Source organism: Phyllobates terribilis, unplaced genomic scaffold (genome assembly GCF_046119375.1).
Source record: "Phyllobates terribilis strain yellow unplaced genomic scaffold, ASM4611937v1 Scaffold_3__8_contigs__length_932513732, whole genome shotgun sequence".
NCBI lineage: Eukaryota > Metazoa > Chordata > Amphibia > Anura > Dendrobatidae > Phyllobates > Phyllobates terribilis.
In genome coordinates, this window is record NW_027362763.1 from 836,594,214 (window position 1) to 836,612,853 (window position 18,640).

Sequence of the window (18,640 nt, forward strand, 5' to 3'; positions counted from 1 at the left end):
TAACACATGTGGAATTATATACTTAACAAAAAAGTGTGAAACAACTGAAAATATGTCTTATATTCTAGGTTCTTCAAAGTAGCCACCTTTTGCTTTGATGACTGCTTTGCACACTCTTGGCATTCTCTTGATGAGCTTCAAGAGGTAGTCACCGGAAATGGTCTTCCAACAATCTTGAAGGAGTTCCCAGAGATGCTTAGCACTTGTTGGCCCTTTTGCCTTCATTCTGCGGTCCAGCTCACCCCAAACCATCTAGATTGGGTTCAGGTCTGGTGACTGTGGAGGCCAGGTCATCTGGCATAGCACTCCATGACTCTCCTTCTTGGTCAAATAGCCCTTACACAGCCTGGAGGTGTGTTTGAGGTCATTGTCCTGTTGAAAAATAAATGATGGTCCAGCTAAATGCAAACCGGATGGAATAGCATGCCGCTGCAAGATGCTGTGGTAGCCATGCTGGTTCAGTATGCCTTCAATTTTGAATAAATCCCCAACAATGTCACCAGCAAAGCACCCCCACACCATCACACCTCCTCCACCATGCTTCACGGTGGGAACAAGGCATGTAGAGTCCATCCGTTCACCTTTTCTGCATCACACAAAGACACGGTGGTTGGAACCAAAGATCTCAAATTTGGACTTATCAGACCAAAGCACAGATTTCCACTGGTCTGATGTCCATTCCTTGTGTTCTTTAGCCCAAACAAGTCTCTTCTGCTTGTTGCCTGTCCTTAGCAGTGGTTTCCTAGCAGCTATTTTACCATGAAGGTCTGCTGCACAAAGTCTCCTCTTAACAGTTGTTGAAGAGATGTGTCTGCTGCTAGAACTCTGTGTGGCATTGACCTGGTCTCTAATCTGAGCTGCTGTTAACCTGTGATTTCTGAGGCTGGTGACTCGGATAAACTTATCCTCAGAAGCAGAGGTGATTCTTGGTCTTCCTTTCCTGGGGCGGTCCTCATGTGAGCCAGTTTCTTTGTAGCGCTTGATGGTTTTTGCAACTGCACTTGGGGACACTTTCAAAGTTTTCCCAATTTTTTGCACTGACGGACCTTTATTTCTTAAAGTAATGATGGCCATTAGTTTTTCTTTACTTAGCGGCTTTTTTCTTGCCAAATTACAAATTCTAACAGTCTATTCAGTAGGACTATCAGCTGTGTATCCACCAGACTTCTGCACAACCCAACTGATGGTTCCAATCCCATTTATAAGGCAAGAAATCCCACTTATTAAACCTGACAGGGCACACCTGTGAAGTGAAAACCATTTCCGGTGACTACCTCTTGAAGCTCATCAAGAGAATGCCAAGAGTGTGCAAAGCAGTCATCAAAGCAAAAGGTGGCCACTTTGAAGACCCTAGAATAGAAGACATATTTTCAGTTGTTTCACACTTTTTTGTTAAGTATATAATTCCACATGTGTTAATTCATAGTTTTGATTCCTTCAGTGTGAATGTACAATTTTCATAGTCATGAAAAAACAGAAAATTCTTTAAATGAGGTGTGTCCAAACTTTTGGTCTGTACTGTATATACACACATATTTATATATTATAGAATCTTTTCCCCTAAATAACAGCTTTTAAAGGGAATCTGTCATCAGGTTTTTGCAGTATAACGTGAGGGCAGCATGAGGTAGAGGCTGAGACGCTGACTTCAGCGATGTCACTTATTAGGCTATGAGCTGTCTTTTCTATGCAGTTAGTGATTTATCAGCTGGAGTTTCTCTACTGGACTGCAGCTCCCATGCCTTCTGGTTCAACTATGTCCCCACCACTGATTATCAGCTTACTGTCAATGTACACAGAGAGCCTGGTGTGGGCGGGGTTAGCTTTCTGAGCTCTGCTACATCTAAAAACTCTGATTGTATCACAATTGCTGCACCCAGTAAACTGTGATACATCGCTGGAATCAGGGTCTCTTTTCCTACATTATACTGCACTCAGATTAGGTGGCAAAAACTGGTGATAGATTCCCTTTAATGGATAAAAAACCATAGCTTCAACCTTTGTAAAAATAGATTAGAAACTTAGTTCGCACTGAAGAAGAATAATAAATATAGTACGTCCACTTGCTGCCATTTTGACATTTGAATGGCAATACTTGGAAATCTAATATTACACATCCCCATTGTCGCAGCTAATTGGAGCCCCCCGTGAATTAATGACAGGTTAGTGCCATCATAATACAATGAAAGTAGTAAATATGGATACTCTTATAATTGAAAGTAAAGGCATACAGTATATTGTAGTTTATTCTCTTTGTAGGTCTGTAACCCAATTTTATTTCTTTTTCAGGTCGACCTTTCCACTCACTGTGGGTTTATGGGTGGTCTGCAGAGAAACGGAAGCACTGGACAAACCGCACCTTATTACGCTACCTCTACTGTTGAAGTCATCTTTCATGTCTCTACACGCATGTTGTCTGATTCAGATGATTCACTGACCAAAAAGGTGACTGTAAATAGCATGGATATACACAATGTTAGTAAAGGAGCACTGAACCTAGAAATGATTGATTAAATGAAACAAGAAGTCTAGTTCCCTCGCTGGTTCTTAGTCTGCAAAATTTCCTGTATAATCCTGAAACCCTCAGTCTTAGAAATGCTGCAGAGTACACAGGGTTAATCCTCCGCTGATCTGCTCCATCTTCTGCTGGAGGCCGGCTGAAGCCCAGCGCTCAATAGATGTCATTCCTAGTTTTGAGTCTTGTTTGATTTAATAATTGACCTTTTCCACCAAGACTTGTCTTGGTCCATATCCTGTGAATTAGTAGTCCCTTCATATGAGTTTTAGTGTTGTCCAAATGATTTATAAACCTATCCATTACTCTATGTAAAACCTTTTTAAATCATTTGTTGGTTTGACCTTTATAATATTTATAGACTGAGTTGATGCTATGATTGTAATGTAGGTTCTGTATTGATTAAATGACATTTTCTAGCTTCTATGTTTCATTTAGTGGAGTATAGTAATGTGTGTGTATGTAATGTATATGTGTGTTTGTATATATATAATATATGTGTGTGTGTGTGTGTGTGTGTGTGTGTGTGTGTGCAATATGCAAAGCCTTTTTAAACAGGTGTGGAAAAATGCAAAATAAGAATGCTTTCGAAAATAGAAGTTTATACATTGTACTAATCAATTAACAAGATGCAAAGTGAATGGACAGAAGAAAAATCTAAATTAAATGAATTCAATATTTGATGTTACATCTTTTACCTTCAAAACATCAATTATTTTAAGTACACTTGCCCAGTTTTTGAAGGCACTCTACAGAGAGGTTGTTCCAAGCATGTTGGAGAACTACCAACAGATCTGCTGTGGATGTTGCTTGTGCAGATTCTTCTCTCCCTTCATGTAATCCCAGACCGACTCAATAATGTTAGGTCAGGGCTCTGTGGGTCCACCTCATCACCTCCAGGACTCCTTGTTCTTTTTTAGGCTGAAGATAATTGTTAATGACATTGGCCTCATGTTTGGGATCGTTGTTCTGCTGCAGAATAAATTATGAGACAATCGTATGCATCCATGCTGGTATTGTATGATGGAGAAGTATCTGCCTGTATTTCTTAGCATTGGAGACCGCAAGAAATAGGCAATTTTGAGGACCATAGATGCAGAGGTTGGCCAAGGAAATTTGGTGCAGCAGATGAAAAACGTATATCATGTTTTCTTATCCTTCAAGATTGGAAGATGTCCAGCTGTGCCATCAGCTCAGAACTGACAGCAACCTGTGGGACCCATCTAAACCCATCTATTGTTTGGAGAAGTCTGGTCAGAAGTGGTCTTCATAGAAGAATTGCGCCCTAAAACGATTACCTTTGACATGGAATTAAGGCTAAATGACTCAAATATGCACAAAATCATAGGAACTGGTGTGCAGAAAATTGCAGCAAGTGTTCTGGACTGAGGAGTCAAAATGTGAAATAATAATCTGTATTGCCGTACAATAATGAGTATCTGCAGGCAGCAGTAGCGCATGGCTGAGGTTCCTTACAGCTGTGAGGTTGCATTTCAGCAAATGGAGTTGAGGATTTGGTCAAGATTAATGGTGTCCTCAGTGCTGAGAAATTGAGGTATATTCTGCCGGTTCCATGGATTTATATTATGTGACCAACTTTCAAGCACTTTTCCAAGTGATGCTAAAATCGCTTGGAAAAGCGCTTGATAAAAGCTAGCGAAATCGCATGCTAAAAACGCTTGACAAACACTTGTCCGTGGCAGAAAAGACGCATGTAAAATCCACATTAGTTTTTTTTGCCAGGGAGATGCAGAAACGCTCCGCAGCGTTTCTGCATCGTGGGCACATAGCCTTAAAGTAGATTTTATATTGGACTCTTGATAATGCATTTCTCCGTATTCAGAATTAACCCTGACAATATTACTACAGTATTCGATCATCTGCATTATCTTTCTCTCTGAGTGAAGTAATAGATCACCTGCATGAATGCCCCTGTAACCTTTGTCAGAAAAGCAAGATTCATCTAGTGTTCAGCAGGAAAGTGTCATGTTCAATGCTGATTGATGAGCTTTGATGAAGCCATGGCTTTCTTAGTTGAGCCAGTTGCCGTTCTCTGAGCATCACACCACGCTGGTAGGAATCAAATGACTTGTAGCTGTGGTGCCTAGATGAATCCAGCCATGCTGAAGTCCACCTCTAAAGACTGCTAGCTAAGGAGTAACGGATGCCTTGGTTTTGGCAGGAAGATTCCCCACCGAACCGGCCATGACTCAGACGATACCTTTTTCAGCTTCCAAATTTGTGTTCATTAGCAATAAACATTCTTTATCAGGATGTCTCTCGGCTAGAATAAAAAAATCAATCACGCTAACAGCTTCTTACAATCTGTCCTGTTATCCTAACTAAATTGCCGCTAACAGCTCTGAAATGAGTTTTTTTCCTTCCCGTTGTAGAGGACGTAGGGTTTATTTGATGGGTTTGACTGCAAATGCGGCCAACTTTCTCCACGCGGAGACCTAGATGTAGCCCGATCGTGAACTCTTGCTCCTTTGCTGTAGAAATTTGTTAGCTATTTCGAGATTAGATTTTTAGTCTCTAATCTCACTGCTGTAGGGGTTTGTAAAGTGGGGACAGGGCTGTGCTATTGGATTTGTCCAATTCATTTGACTTCAGGACTATAATTGCACTTATGTCTTACCAGCCTTTTATAGCCTGGGGCTGGCCGGCAGCAGAAAAACAAATTGGCAATGATACAGTAAGAGTGAAAGGGAATGAAAGGAGCACATTATTAGTCTCCAGGCACCGCTGATCTGGCAGGAAGTTTCTCGGTTAATTTACAAATAAAACTTAGATTTTAGGATGGGCACACTGTCAGGAAAACAATGGGGTTGTCAGGCTCAAGATACTTTGCGAAAGCAGCAGCCGTGACTATTGGAGAGCAGAAATTCTTCAATCAAACAGACAAGTTCTTGCTGGAGCCAGCTGGCCATGTAATGCAATTAGTAGGGAATAGAGGTCAGACCATTAGGTGTTTACCATGACCAGTGTCACTAGTGGCGTGCTGCCCGGCTGGCTTCATGTTGGGAAGACGAGAGAAGAGGGGAATTAGTTGGCCTTTTCAGCTACTGAATGACAGGGGCACATGGACTGTCTCTTCAAGTATTAGAGTATTTTCCTTAGGCTTGGAAAATGAGCATTTGTTCAGAGTCTCACAGTGGATGCAGGCTGCTGCCAAGGACACCCAGTTCAGACTAAATGAATAGCGCTGGCCTTACCGGGGGCATGAATAACGTGTGTGTTCAGACCTAACATCCTCAGACAGGACAGAATTAAACTTGCCCTCTTGTCCACTTTGCTTTTGTTCTAAATGTACAAATCAGTCTCTTTATTCACAACGATTATATTTTTAATGGAAGAAAAGTTTTTGGGTCCCATCAGAAGGAATAAAAAGTTTTGTAAACTTTTTTATATGAAGTAAGTTTAGAGCACTATTTCTCTTAGTTACAGAAAGTTAAGTTAAAACTAATCTCCAGTGTGTTACACATTGAGGCTTATTTGGCTGGGTATTTTTCCCCCCAATTGTGGTTTTGTTACTAGTTTTATATTCATTCTACCCTGTAATCATGTAAATTTGCTATCCATTTCCTGGCTTTGTGGCCTGTGGGTGTCTGTCTTGTGGATATACCTAGATTCAAAGCTGGAGAGTAAGAACTACTTTATAAAGCACAGAGTATTAACTAAGGTTCCTATTTTTACTGGAGAATTTCACATTACTTTAGACTCCAATAGTTATGGAGCAGCACTGTGCTTCAGTGGTTAGCACTGCAGCCTTGCAGCGCTGGGGTCCTGGGTTCAAAACCCACCAAGGACAACATCTACAAGGAGTTTGTATGTTCTCCTCGTGTTTGTGTGGGTTTCCTCCGGGTTCCTTCCACACTCCAAAGACATACTGATAGGGAATCTAGATTGTGAGCCCCAATGGGGACAGTGCCCATAATGTCTGTAAAGCGCTGTGGAATTAATGGCGCTATATAAGGGAGTAAAATAAATAAATGTTGTCCATACCGTATGTTTTGAATTATAGAAGCACAGGTAGTGGTGTCTGGTCCTACTATCACACTCCCATCTCTGCCCAGTTACTAACGGGTTGGTGTGATTGCAGGATCAGACCACACAATGTTTGTTTAGTCTGTTACCATGGAGATGTATTAGTTTTTATAGGCGCTGTGAATACAAAATAAAAGGATATATTTATTCAAGAGCATTTGCAAAGTTGCTCTCTTTTTTTAATATTAAGATATTTTAAGAAGGGGGAGCTACCCTTTTGGCAGTGCATGTTATTTTGCCTTGGATTAATAGAATAAAGATGTTGGTGAAAGTGCATTTAGGACATATATATGTACATATGCATTTGCAAATAATAAAAAATGTCATATTATTTGTTATAAACTTTAATTTTTATTTTGCAGCTTCGGCACCTTGGAAATGATGAAGTTCACATTGTTTGGTCTGAACATACTAGAAACTACCGAAGGGGCATTATACCTACAGATTTTGGAGATGTTTTAATTATTATTTACCCAATGAAAAATCGGATGTATTTTATAGAAATAATGAAGAAACCAGAGGTAATTTCTTTTTAAAGATAGTAAAGATTGTCACGGGTTAAGGAAGCTCTCCCATCAAAATTTTTATCTTCTTAATCTATTGCAGTCATCATATTATATAGCACTGTGTACTCACAATTTCTCATTTTACCTTTTTATCCGCTTAAATGTTCTGTTTTCCATTAAGTCTGTGCCATCACTAGATTAAAAACTGACTAGCTGAATCCTTCTATGCTCTATGTAGAAACAGGAGGTCAATTTTCCCTGTATGAGTCATAAGTCACTGCAAAAGTAAATGGCAGGGGGGAGGAGTGAAGCTACTGGGTCAGGAGTTGAAGAGGGGTATGATAAATGCCGAGACAAGGGACTTCCTGTTTCTACACAGAGCAGAGAAAAGAGAAGAATTAGCTCGATAGAAAGACAAAATGAGCAATTGTAACTACACAGTGTTCTATAATATGATGATTGCAATATATTAAGAGGATAAAAGCTTTGATGGGGGGGGAGTGCTTCTTTAAATAATAGTGACAGGGATCACCCACAGGGACTACACCGGGGAGATCACACAATATCTCGCCATTGCCGTCACGCTGTCATTATTTTGTCCAGAATTGCAAGCACGCGATTCAGACTACTCGCTACGTGAATATTGGCTAGCGACCAATGAGAGTATGGCGTCACACCTCGGGATTCCAACGCATGGAATCCGTGTTTACGCCCTCGTACCTTCACTGTCAGCTTCACGATAGCCCAATTATTATTATTCTCTGCCACCACCGGCCGAGTTTGAAATATAATACAGGCCTGGCCGGACGCCTGCGTTTTGGTAGTGTACATGACTTCGAGGGAGGGAACGATTACAGGACAAAAGAAACAGAACTATTAAATTTTATATTTAATCCAAAAGGGAGGCCGTGTTTAAGAAAAAAAATATATACAAGGATGTCACAAACGAGACATTAAAATACATAAGTAATTACATAAAATAAACAGGATAAAAGAAGACAACTTACACTATATGATCGCGTAGACGATTCAATATAGATGGAGGAGGGGCTCCCCAGTTTGATTTGAGCGTAATCGGACGCGACCCGCTGCGTATAATCCTTATACCCCCCTGGCAATGAGTGCTCCTCTAATGTCCATGGGTTCTCTTATGCCTGAGGGGAGATTTACCCACATGCCCCTTGTGGTGACATCATGTGGGCTGGTCTCCAACCTGTACATTTTTATTAAAAACTATAACTTCTGCGATAACTCTTCGCTTGTTCATCGCAGAAGCGTGCAAACGATGCCTTTTTTGCCCTTATGATTTTATCTTCAGTTAGATCCCACACATCTCATAGTTGCAGTCTGCTATTCTGGTGTTTTTGCGCTACAGCTCTATGTAGCGTTTTTCAGCGTCAGAAAAAATATCCCTATCATTCTCTCGCTGATTTTACCTCTAAAAATATGGGTGCCGTTATTGCAGGACGTATGGAACTCACAATATTTCATATCCGAGTCGATGTGGCTATGGCTGGTGGCTGGGAATTGATGGGGGGTGCCTTTGAACTTAACGAACCATTTCCCCTTTCCTTCAAATCTGGCCTGGGAGAAGGTGTCAATCAATCTCAGGTCTGTGTTAAGAGGAAATACATTTCCATTTTAGTTGGCTTGTAACACTTCATGGCTGGCATTTGTTTGTGTAAGGTCTCCCTCATGACTGTGTTAATTGTGGCTTTTGTGCTGAGCAGAGGGGGAAGAATGGTCAATATCTGGGTCAGGGAAATATGGAAGAACATTTTCAATATTCCTCACTACTTCCCTGACATCTCCCCCTCTTTGAGGTGGCATAATGGGTGATTTACTGATCAACCCTTTAAGCCCACCTCCTAGTCCACCCTTCCTGCTGACCCGACAGCTGGGGATCCAGCTTTCCTTTCACCCTGACAGGTTCGTGATACATTTTCCCCACACCTCTGACAGGTTATGGCTGCCTTCTTCCCATACTCCTGACAGACAGGGGGACTCAACTTTCTCCTACCTTGCCTGGTTGCAGGGCCTACCCTTCCACCCCTCATGGCTACCTGGCTTCCTTGACGGAATAGCCTTAGAATGTCTATAGAGACTTACTAGAAGAAAGCAGTTAGTGTACAATAAAAATGTGAAAATTAATCCTAGTGTTTTTGACCAATATAACTGATAAAATAAACCTTCTACTTTTTCTTTTCTTTAGACAATACATTGTCATCTGTTATGATAGGATATTACTAGGATGTTGCATCACTATGGAATTCTTACATGACTAAATAAATAAGGCTCTAGGGGTGAGGAAACTTTATTTCTGGCAAGGGCCATTTGGATATTTCTACCATCCTTTGGGGCATGTACAAATTATGCTCTAACTCCACCCACAAAGTACGTCCTGACGCCGGCACTGGTGTCGGGACATAATCTTTCATTTTCTCGCACCTCAGCGTTCAGTAGTTCAGTAGCTCACAGAGGAACAAGAAATTAAAGAGCTGGCAGCCGTCAGAATACAGCTGCTGGCCCAAGCACTTCTGTTCCTGGGAATCTGCCCAGGGGCCGGATAATAGGTCATCGGGGGCAGTAAACGGCCCGCGGGCCTGAGATGCCCCCACCACTGCTCTAAATCATGAGGCTGCACTACTGAAAAAAATGCATTTGCAGTCTTATTGAGATCCTGTGTGATTCAAAATGCTTAACTTATTTATGTTCCTAAATTTTCGTGTACACTTTTTGACCTTTTTTTAATTGTCTTCTAGTTGGCCTCAAATAATGTAGTGTAAGGTATATGTCCAGATTATATGCTTACTTCCAGCTGTACTGCAGTGGTAAAATGTTCACACTATGTGCCTCTATTTTATAAATAAAATTGGAAGACATTTTTTTCATTTTAGTAGTCCCATTAAGTTGTAACATTTGCTCAACATGTATTAAAACCTCTGTTTTGGGTCTTCCTTAGTGTGGCAAAATCTGATGTGTATTTACATGGGCATCTGTCACTTAAAATGTAAGCTTTGTTTGGATTATTATTTTGTAGATCAGTAGTACACATGAAAATAAGCAACTTTGTAATATTTCTTATCAGAGAAATCTGCTTTTTATTCGGTCGTCCATGACAGCACCACGTGAGAGAGAGGATCCGCCCATCAAGGACAGGAAACCTACAGGTTAAAAAGGGCGGCCCTCTCTTTCCGCCTCTGTTTAGGTTTCCTGTCCATGATGGGGGACCTTGCAGGCTTACCTGCAGAAGATGGACTCCTGTCCCAGAGAGGGCCACAGCAGGTGGTTGGAGCCGGTCCGTCCCGGTCCTCTGGAGACGCCACGGCAGGGCTCATGGGGGCGCCTCCGTGGGCGTTGCGGCAGGCGCGACATCGCCTCACGGGAGGTAGATGTCTGCCAGGTGTGGGACTGCTAGCGGGCTTCCCCCCCCCCCCCCCCCTCGCTACCGCTTGCAGGAGATCCAGGTCGCGCCGGCGGCGCACGTGACGGGCGCGACCTTCTGACGCGACTTCCGGTGCGCCGGGCAGGAAGCCCTGTGACGTCACCGGAAGGGGCGGGGCTCGTTTGAATTTTTTGGCGCGAGCAGCTGAACGCCGGGGGATTGAGGACCTGGCGGCGAGTAGCCCACCTGGATCCCACCTGGACCTGGGGAGGAAGACCAAGGAGCAGGTAAAGCCCTCCTGGGTAAAAAAAAAAAAAAGGAAACACACACCCACACATGGTACCGGTATGGCCAGTATATAAAGGGTCTGGTAACATACAGAGGTGCTTCCCAGCCCATTCTTACATTGTAAGCTATGGAAGATTCACAGGAGCTGTCACCTAGGCAACAACATCTGCTGCAGGAGCAGCCCTCTGGGGAGCCCTCACAACTAGTGGCGCAGCGTCATTCCCGGCTAGAGTCTGGTCGTGCAACTAGAAGAGCTACCACTAAGAGCAGGAAGGACGGTCCGGTGCGGCGTGATTCCTCGCCATGCATGCTGGATTCTTCTGCTTCTACGGTACTGAAGGTTCTGTGGGGTGAGTGGAATCTTCGTGAAAGTTCTACTAATGTTTCCTCCTTCTTTCTATCTATGACTTTCTTTTAGAGCAAGAAATGTTCCTCGAAGTCCAAGCACAGAGAGTGTGCCTTATGCAGCTGTCCACTCCCTGATTCTTATAGCAAAAGGTTGTGTCAGCTTTGTATCAGCAAAATGATATCGGAGGAGACCCCAGATTTTTCCCTAGGCCTAAGAACTTTAATAAGGGAAGAAATAGGCAAAGCATTGCAAGGTTCAGAGTCTGGGCATATTCCTCAAGAAACCCAGCCGGGTTCAGACTCTGAGCTATCGGTCGCTTCCTCCTCCGCCTTCTCTTCCTCTGATAGTGAGCCAGACAGACAGTGCTTCCCCCTAAAGGAGGTCGATGCCCTAGTATAAGCCGTCCGATCTACAATGGGGGGAGCTCACTTTGAAGGGAAATTAGTGCAGGGAACCTGGTCAAGCAGTGAGCAACAGTTGTCATCAAATGTTAAGGAGCTTCTGGCGGTGCAGCATGCGTTCAACAAGTTCCTTATATATTTTCAGAACCAGCATGTCCGTGTACTCTCGGACAATCAAGTCACGGTAGCTTACATAAACCACCAAGGGGGAACCCGCTCAAGAAACTTGATGATGGTAGCGAACGCACTTCTGCTGAAAGCTGAAGATCACTGTCTCTCTCTTTCGGCTACTCATCTAAAAGGCAAGGAAAACATCACAGCGGATTTCCTCAGCCGTACTTCTGTAAAAGAAGGAGAGTGGTCCCTAAATACACAAATATTCTCCAGAATCGTAGAGATGTGGGGCCTTCCGTCTGTGGACTTATTCGCAACAAGAGCCAATCGGAAAGTGGAAAATTTTTGTTCCTTAGACCCCAGAGAAGGACCCCTGGCAGTGGACGCCTTTATGGTTCCCTGGAGGTTTCCTCTGGCATATGCCTTCCCTCCCATGATCCTGCTCCCAGCGGTGATAAAAAAGATCAGGGCAGACCGGGCCAGAGTGATACTCGTATGTCCCTTTTGGCCCAAAAGACTGTGGTTCCCTGGTCTCCGGAAGATGTCCATATCAGATCCCTGGGTTCTTCCGGAGATTCCGGACCTCCTCACTCAAGGGCCACTTTCCCATCCTCCAACCCCGAGTCTACATTTGACGGCGTGGAATTTGAGAGGGTGTTATTGACCAACAAAGGATTCCCCGCAAATGTAGTGAATACTCTCCTGGCTAGCAGAAAACCTGTTACCACCCGTATTTATGCCAGGACCTGGAGGAAGTTTCTGTCCTTTGCAGAAGTTAAGGTGGAGGAGGGGCCCCCTATTGGGAAAATTCTGGAATTTCTGCAGCGAGGCTTAGAATTAGGTCTCACTACCAGTACCTTGAAAGTACAGGTGTCGGCGTTGGGAGCTTTATTTTCTTCCAATATTGCAGATAACTATTGGATAGGCCGTTTTATAAAAGCTTCCTTTAGGTGTAGACCCATTACCAAAGCAAAGATGTCTCCCTGGAATTTGAATTATGTCTTAGATGCCTTGACCAGTCCTCCTTTTGAGCCACTAGATTTAGTCTCCCCCAAAATTATTTTCCTAAAGACGGTCCTGTTAGTAGCCCTAACTTCAGCCAGGAGAGTCAGTGACCTACAGGCCCTTTCAATATGCCCTCCATTCACGCAAATTCTGGATGATAGGATTATATTAAAACCTGATCCAGCCTTTCTTCCTAAAGTGGCCACTCGATTCCATAGAACCCAGGAAATAGTTCTCCCAACTTTTTGCTTTCCGCCCAAAAATCAAAAAGAGGAGAGACTTCACACTTTAGACGTTAGGAGGTGCGTACTAAGGTACTTAGAAGTATCACATGGCTTTAGAAAGGATAAGTCCCTATTTATTTGCTATCAGGGGGCTAGGAAGGGTTGTAAGGCCTCAAAGGCTACAATCGCTAGATGGATCAAGGAGGCCATTTCCCTCGCATACTCCTCAGGGGATAAAGAGATACCGGAGGTATTGAGGGCGCATTCTACCAGAGCGGTGTCAACCTCCTGGGCGGAGAAGACAGGGCTTTCCATTGAGGAGATTTGTAAGGCTGCCACTTGGTCTTCTCCCTCTACTTTCTATAGGCACTATAGATTGGATCTGGGTGGCTCTGCAGATCTCACTTTCGGGAGAAGGGTGCTTCAAGCTGTGGTCCCTCCCTAATTTCCTTCGTCTCTGTAATTCTCTCACGTGGTGCTGTCATGGACGACCGAATAAAGCCTTAGTTACTTACCGGTAACGGGATTTTTCGGAGCCCATGACAGCACCCGTATATTCCCTCCCTTCACTTGTGTTGTGCACTCCTGTAGATTTGATTTCTTTTTGTGCACCCTTGTGGGAAATTGATGAAAAGTAATGTACTTAATGTGATTATGTTTTGTTATAACTAACCTTGGCGGTACTCTCATGCTCTGTTAACTAAACTGAGGCGGAAAGAGAGGGCCGCCCTTTTTAACCTGTAGGTTTCCTGTCCTTGATGGGCGGATCCTCTCTCTCACGTGGTGCTGTCATGGGCTCCGAAAAATCCCGTTACCGGTAAATAACTAAGGCTTTTCTCCATCATGACCGATCATTATCACAAGTTTTAATTCACAGGTGAAATCTGTATTCAGTGAAGACAGACTGTTACATTACTGAGAGGAGATGGCAGCTGGTGCTGATGAAACTCAATGTAGATGGGAGGGAGGAGCTTTGCATCTAGCTCCTCCCTTCTCCTCTCTCCTACTACATAGTATCTAATACAGGGATGTCAAACTCAAACATACAGATGGCCAAAATGAAAAACTTGGGATAAAGTTGCATGCCAACCAGTATACAGTATAATGGGCCCCACATAGTCTTCCATACAGAATAATGGGCCCCACATAGTCCTCCATACAGAATAATGGGCCCCACATAGTCCTCCATACAGAATAATGGGCCCCACATAGTCCTCCATACAGAATAATGGGCCCCACATAGTCCTCCATACAGAATAAAGGGCCCCACATAGTCCTCCATACAGTATAATGGTCCCCACATAGTCCTCCATACAGAATAATGGGCCCCACTAAGTCCTCCATACAGAATAATGGGCCCCACATAGTCGTCCATACAGAATAATGGGCCCCACATAGTCGTCCATACAGAATAATGGGCCCCACATAGTCGTCCATACAGAATAATGGGCCCCACATAGTCGTCCATACAGAATAATGGGCCCCACATAGTCGTCCATACAGAATAATGGGCCCCACATAGTCGTCCATACAGAATAATGGGCCCCACATAGTGGTCCATACAGAATAATGGGCCCCGCATAGTGGTCCATACAGAATAATGGGCCCCGCATAGTGGTCCATACAGAATAATGGGCCCCGCATAGTGGTCCATACAGAATAATGGGCCCCGCATAGTGGTCCATACAGAATAATTGTCCCACATAATCCTCCATACAGAATAATGGGCCCCACATAGTCCTCCATACAGAATAATGGGCCCCACATAATCCTCCATACAGAATAATGGGCCCCACATAATCCTCCATACAGAATAATGGGCCCCACATAGTCCTCCATACAGAATAATGGGCCCCACATAGTCCTCCATACAGTATAATGGGCCCCACATAGTCCTCCATACAGAATAATGGCCCCACATAGTCCTCCATATGGAATAATGGCCCCACATAGTCCTACATACAGTATAATGGACCCACATAGTCCTCCATACAGTATAATGGGCCCTACATAGTCCTCCATACATTATAATGGGCCCCATATAGTCCTCCATGCAATATAATGGGCCCCACATAGTCCTCCATACAGAATAATAGACCCACATAGAGGTGGCTGTTCTGGTGTTGCGTGACAAATATAACCACCCTGCGGGCCAGAATTTGACATGTGTGGTCTAATCAGTAGCAACTGCCATCTCCTATCTCAGTAATGGAAGAATCTATCTTCACTGAATACAGATTTTACATCAGAATTGAGACTTTTGATAACCACCGATCAATTCTGGCGGAGAAAGAAGCAGATCTCTCTGATAAGATACATTACAAAGATTCTTATTTTCATGTGTACTATTGATTTATGAAATAAAAATTAAAACAACGGTTCCACTTTAAATCTAAGACACTCTGACTTGCAGATTTGAGAAGGGTATGTGCACTAAATCCGATATCTGCAAAGAGTTTGTATGTTCTCCCCGTGTTTGCTTGGGTTTCCTCCCACATTCCAAAAACATACCGATGGAGATCTAAATTGTGAGCCCCAACGGGTACAGCGACAATAATGTCTGTAAGGTGCTGTGGAATATGAAGGCGCTATGTAAGTGAGTAAAATAAATAAATATTGGGGCTCCTTACTGCTCGTTAGTGGCAGATATTGGGGGAGACCAGATTGGACAGTTGGATTTTAGCTTTCAGATGGATAAGCCAGTGCATACAGTGCTCCCATCCTACTGAGAGAATATATGCTTAGCTGAATGAGCATGTGGAGATCAATAGTTGTTATATTAAGCCCAGGACAACCCCTTTAACGTCGCTCTTTCTTCACAAATCCACATGCTTTTGTGGTTCTTGATGAGAAGAGAGAAATGCGGTTCTCCACTTATAAATGGCAGTTTCCAAAATCTTCTGACATCATAGTGACATTTCGGTAGCTTTTTTCTTTAGGAGCTGGGGGCGGAGACCCTTCACCGATCACTTATTTGATTACTGTGACCCTTCATCTGTGAACGGAGAGAGATAAACTTACTTAAAGAGGTTGTCCACTACTATTAACAATGCCCCCATTGATTTAAATTATGTAAACAAGTCTTTTCGTAATTACCTTGCTTGTTCTTTACTGCCTGTGAGTGGCGCTATCACTGGCCGCTCACAGACCTCACGTGACCCCGGCTGCAGCCAGCTCCGACATCCGCTGATGGCACGTCAAGTTCCGGCTGCAGCCAGGCGTGACCCAGTGACGCTCCCCCTGATTGATGGGCTGTGGACAGGATTTCACTGCGGGTCACACCCAGCATCCACCAAGCGCTTTCCCAGTGAATGCACGAGAGGGAAAGCGCGCGGTGGATGCTGGGCTGTGACGCATGGGGAAATCCCACCCACAGCCCCTCACTCAGCAGGGCGCACGTCACTGGGTCACGCCTGACTGCAGCGGGAACTTCACGTGACATCAGCGGATGTCTGAGCCGGCTGCAGCCGGGGTCACGTGATGGCTGTCAGCGGCCAGTGATAGCGCCACTCACAGGCAATAAAGACCACACAAGGTAATTACAAAAAGACTTGTTTACACAATTTAAATCGATGGGGGCAATGTTAATAGTAGTGGACAACCTCTTTAATCAGACCCTGCGGAGGAGGAACAATTGCTTCTGTGCTTCTGTCCTTATTATTTCAACGATTATTGTGGGTTAAAACACCCAGACCTCCTCTGGACCTCAAGACTTCTGTGTGAATGTCTTGTGTCTTAGAGGAAGTTGCTTTATGGTGTTGAGAGAATATTGTTCTGGATACTGTGGCAAGAAAATGATTCAGAACGTCATCGATCTTCTAAAAGAGGATCAATAAAACTTACATAGAAGTAAATGGATACCTCCTGAATATGAGGCTTGCCTGTTTTTTTACCCAGGTCCACTGCCAAGAGGCAAAGAAGATATGCCTGTAAATATAAAATAGTTTTCTGCATTCATCTACTTGGAAAACAGTGATCAAAGCCTAGTCTCAAGTGCTAGAAAGCACAGTTAAGGGCTCTGACTGCCAGATAAATGAGGGACTGAGGAAATCAGTCAACATTCATTAAAGTACTTTAACATTCTGTTCGATATGATGTTGCAAATGTATCACAATTAGGTGTACAGAAGAGTTCCAGAATTAATTAACGCACCGTAATTATTTCTGCAGGATACACAATTTTCTTTAAAAACGTAAACATAAAACTTTTTCCATTGAAAACAATAAGCCATAAGGGGAGAATCTGAAACAAGAATTGACATGCTGTGCCGAAAATGTAAGCAGTGCGCTGTGAAATTTGTTGAACTCTCACTACTTTGCAGCTGCTTTTTGCATCTGAAAATGTGGACATAAAATCGACCAAATTCTGGCACAGAAAGGTGTCCAGTGCTTCATTGTGTAAATGTCTTCACTCCCTGCTGCTGTTACTAGGCATGCAAGTAATGCAATCAGCCACGTCATCATCATGGTTATCTTCACAGATGCTTCTTAAAGTCGGAATCTCTGTAAGGGCTCTTTCACATGTCATTGTGTCCCATACGTGTGGTGACAGTTTCCACACGTACTGGAGAAACTGACAAACGCAGACCCATTCAAATGAATGGCTCTGTGCACATGTCAGTGTGTATTCACGGACCGTGTGTCTGTGGGCTAAACACGGGCCGCAAACTGTCCCCACACGGATGACATCTGTGTGTCATTAGTGTGACACGTACCGGCGCCTGGGAATCGTCATACAGTTAATGCTCTTCCCAAGAGCCGGGTGCTGAACGCTGCCCTCATCATTGTCCCCTGCCGGCGCTGCGATCAGCACTAGCAGGGAATAATGATGAGAGTAGTAGTCTGCTCCCTCTGTCTCCAACTGTAAAAATAAGAATAAAATAAAAAATCCTTATACTCACCTGTTCTAAGTGTCCTCCGCTGTAATCCATGCGACCACTCACGCCAAGGAGCTGGGGAGAATGACTCCTGCAGCGAGCGGGCCCCGGACCTCTGCTGAGCTCAGTGAGCAGTGTCCTGTAACTCACTGAGTGCAGCTCCGGAGCTCGCTCGCTGCAGCTCGTCATTCTATCCGGCTCCTTGGCGTGAGCAGTTGCATGGATTACAGCGGGGGGACACTTGGCACAGGTGAGTATATTGTGGTCCCCTGCTGGTGCTGATCGCATCGCCGGCAGGGGACAATGATGAGGGCAGCGTTCAGTACGCGGCTCTTGGGAACAGCGTTAACGGTTTGCTGATTCCCAAGTGCCGCTCCGTGTGATCCTGATGCGGCACACGGACACGGATATCTCCGGTAAGGGTTTTTCCAGTGCCGGAAATATCCGGACATGTTAAACTACACCTAAAGCGGTTTTCATTTTTTCCACGTACATGCTACCATTTACCTTTGTAAATGACAGTGATATTGTGCAAATAATAGATCCTCAAAGCTTTCAATCTAACTGCAGCTGTCGAAGAATGCTGGGAGTTGTAGTTGTACAACTGCTAGTGGGCCACAGGTCGCTGACCCCCATGGTGTGGGGTATTCTACAGGGTGGGCCATTTATATGGATACACCTAAATTAAATGGGAATGGTTGGTGATATCAACTTCCTGTTTGTGGCACATTAGTATATGGGAGGGGGAAAACTTTTCCAGATGGGAGGTGACCATGGCGGCCATTTTGAAGCGGCAGCACTTTGAACACATTTTATAAGTGGTCATAAACTCCTGAAAAAATAAAGTTACGTTAAAACCAAGCACACCATTGTTTTTCTTATGAAATTCTCAATAAGTGTGATGTGTCACATGACCCTCTTCAAATTGAA

General features: G+C 43.9%; 1 protein-coding gene across 3 annotated transcripts in view; it reads left to right on the forward strand.

The window, feature by feature from the left end:
* Nucleotides 1-18,640, forward strand: part of RALGAPA2 (Ral GTPase activating protein catalytic subunit alpha 2) — a 330,418-nt gene that overhangs the window by 207,278 nt on the left and 104,500 nt on the right. For all 3 annotated transcript variants that reach the window (XM_073672456.1, XM_073672457.1, XM_073672458.1), the window contains 2 exons: nucleotides 2,290-2,445; nucleotides 6,925-7,083. In XM_073672456.1, coding sequence (XP_073528557.1) covers nucleotides 2,290-2,445; nucleotides 6,925-7,083 — 315 coding nt within the window. The remainder of the gene's footprint in view (nucleotides 1-2,289; nucleotides 2,446-6,924; nucleotides 7,084-18,640) is intronic.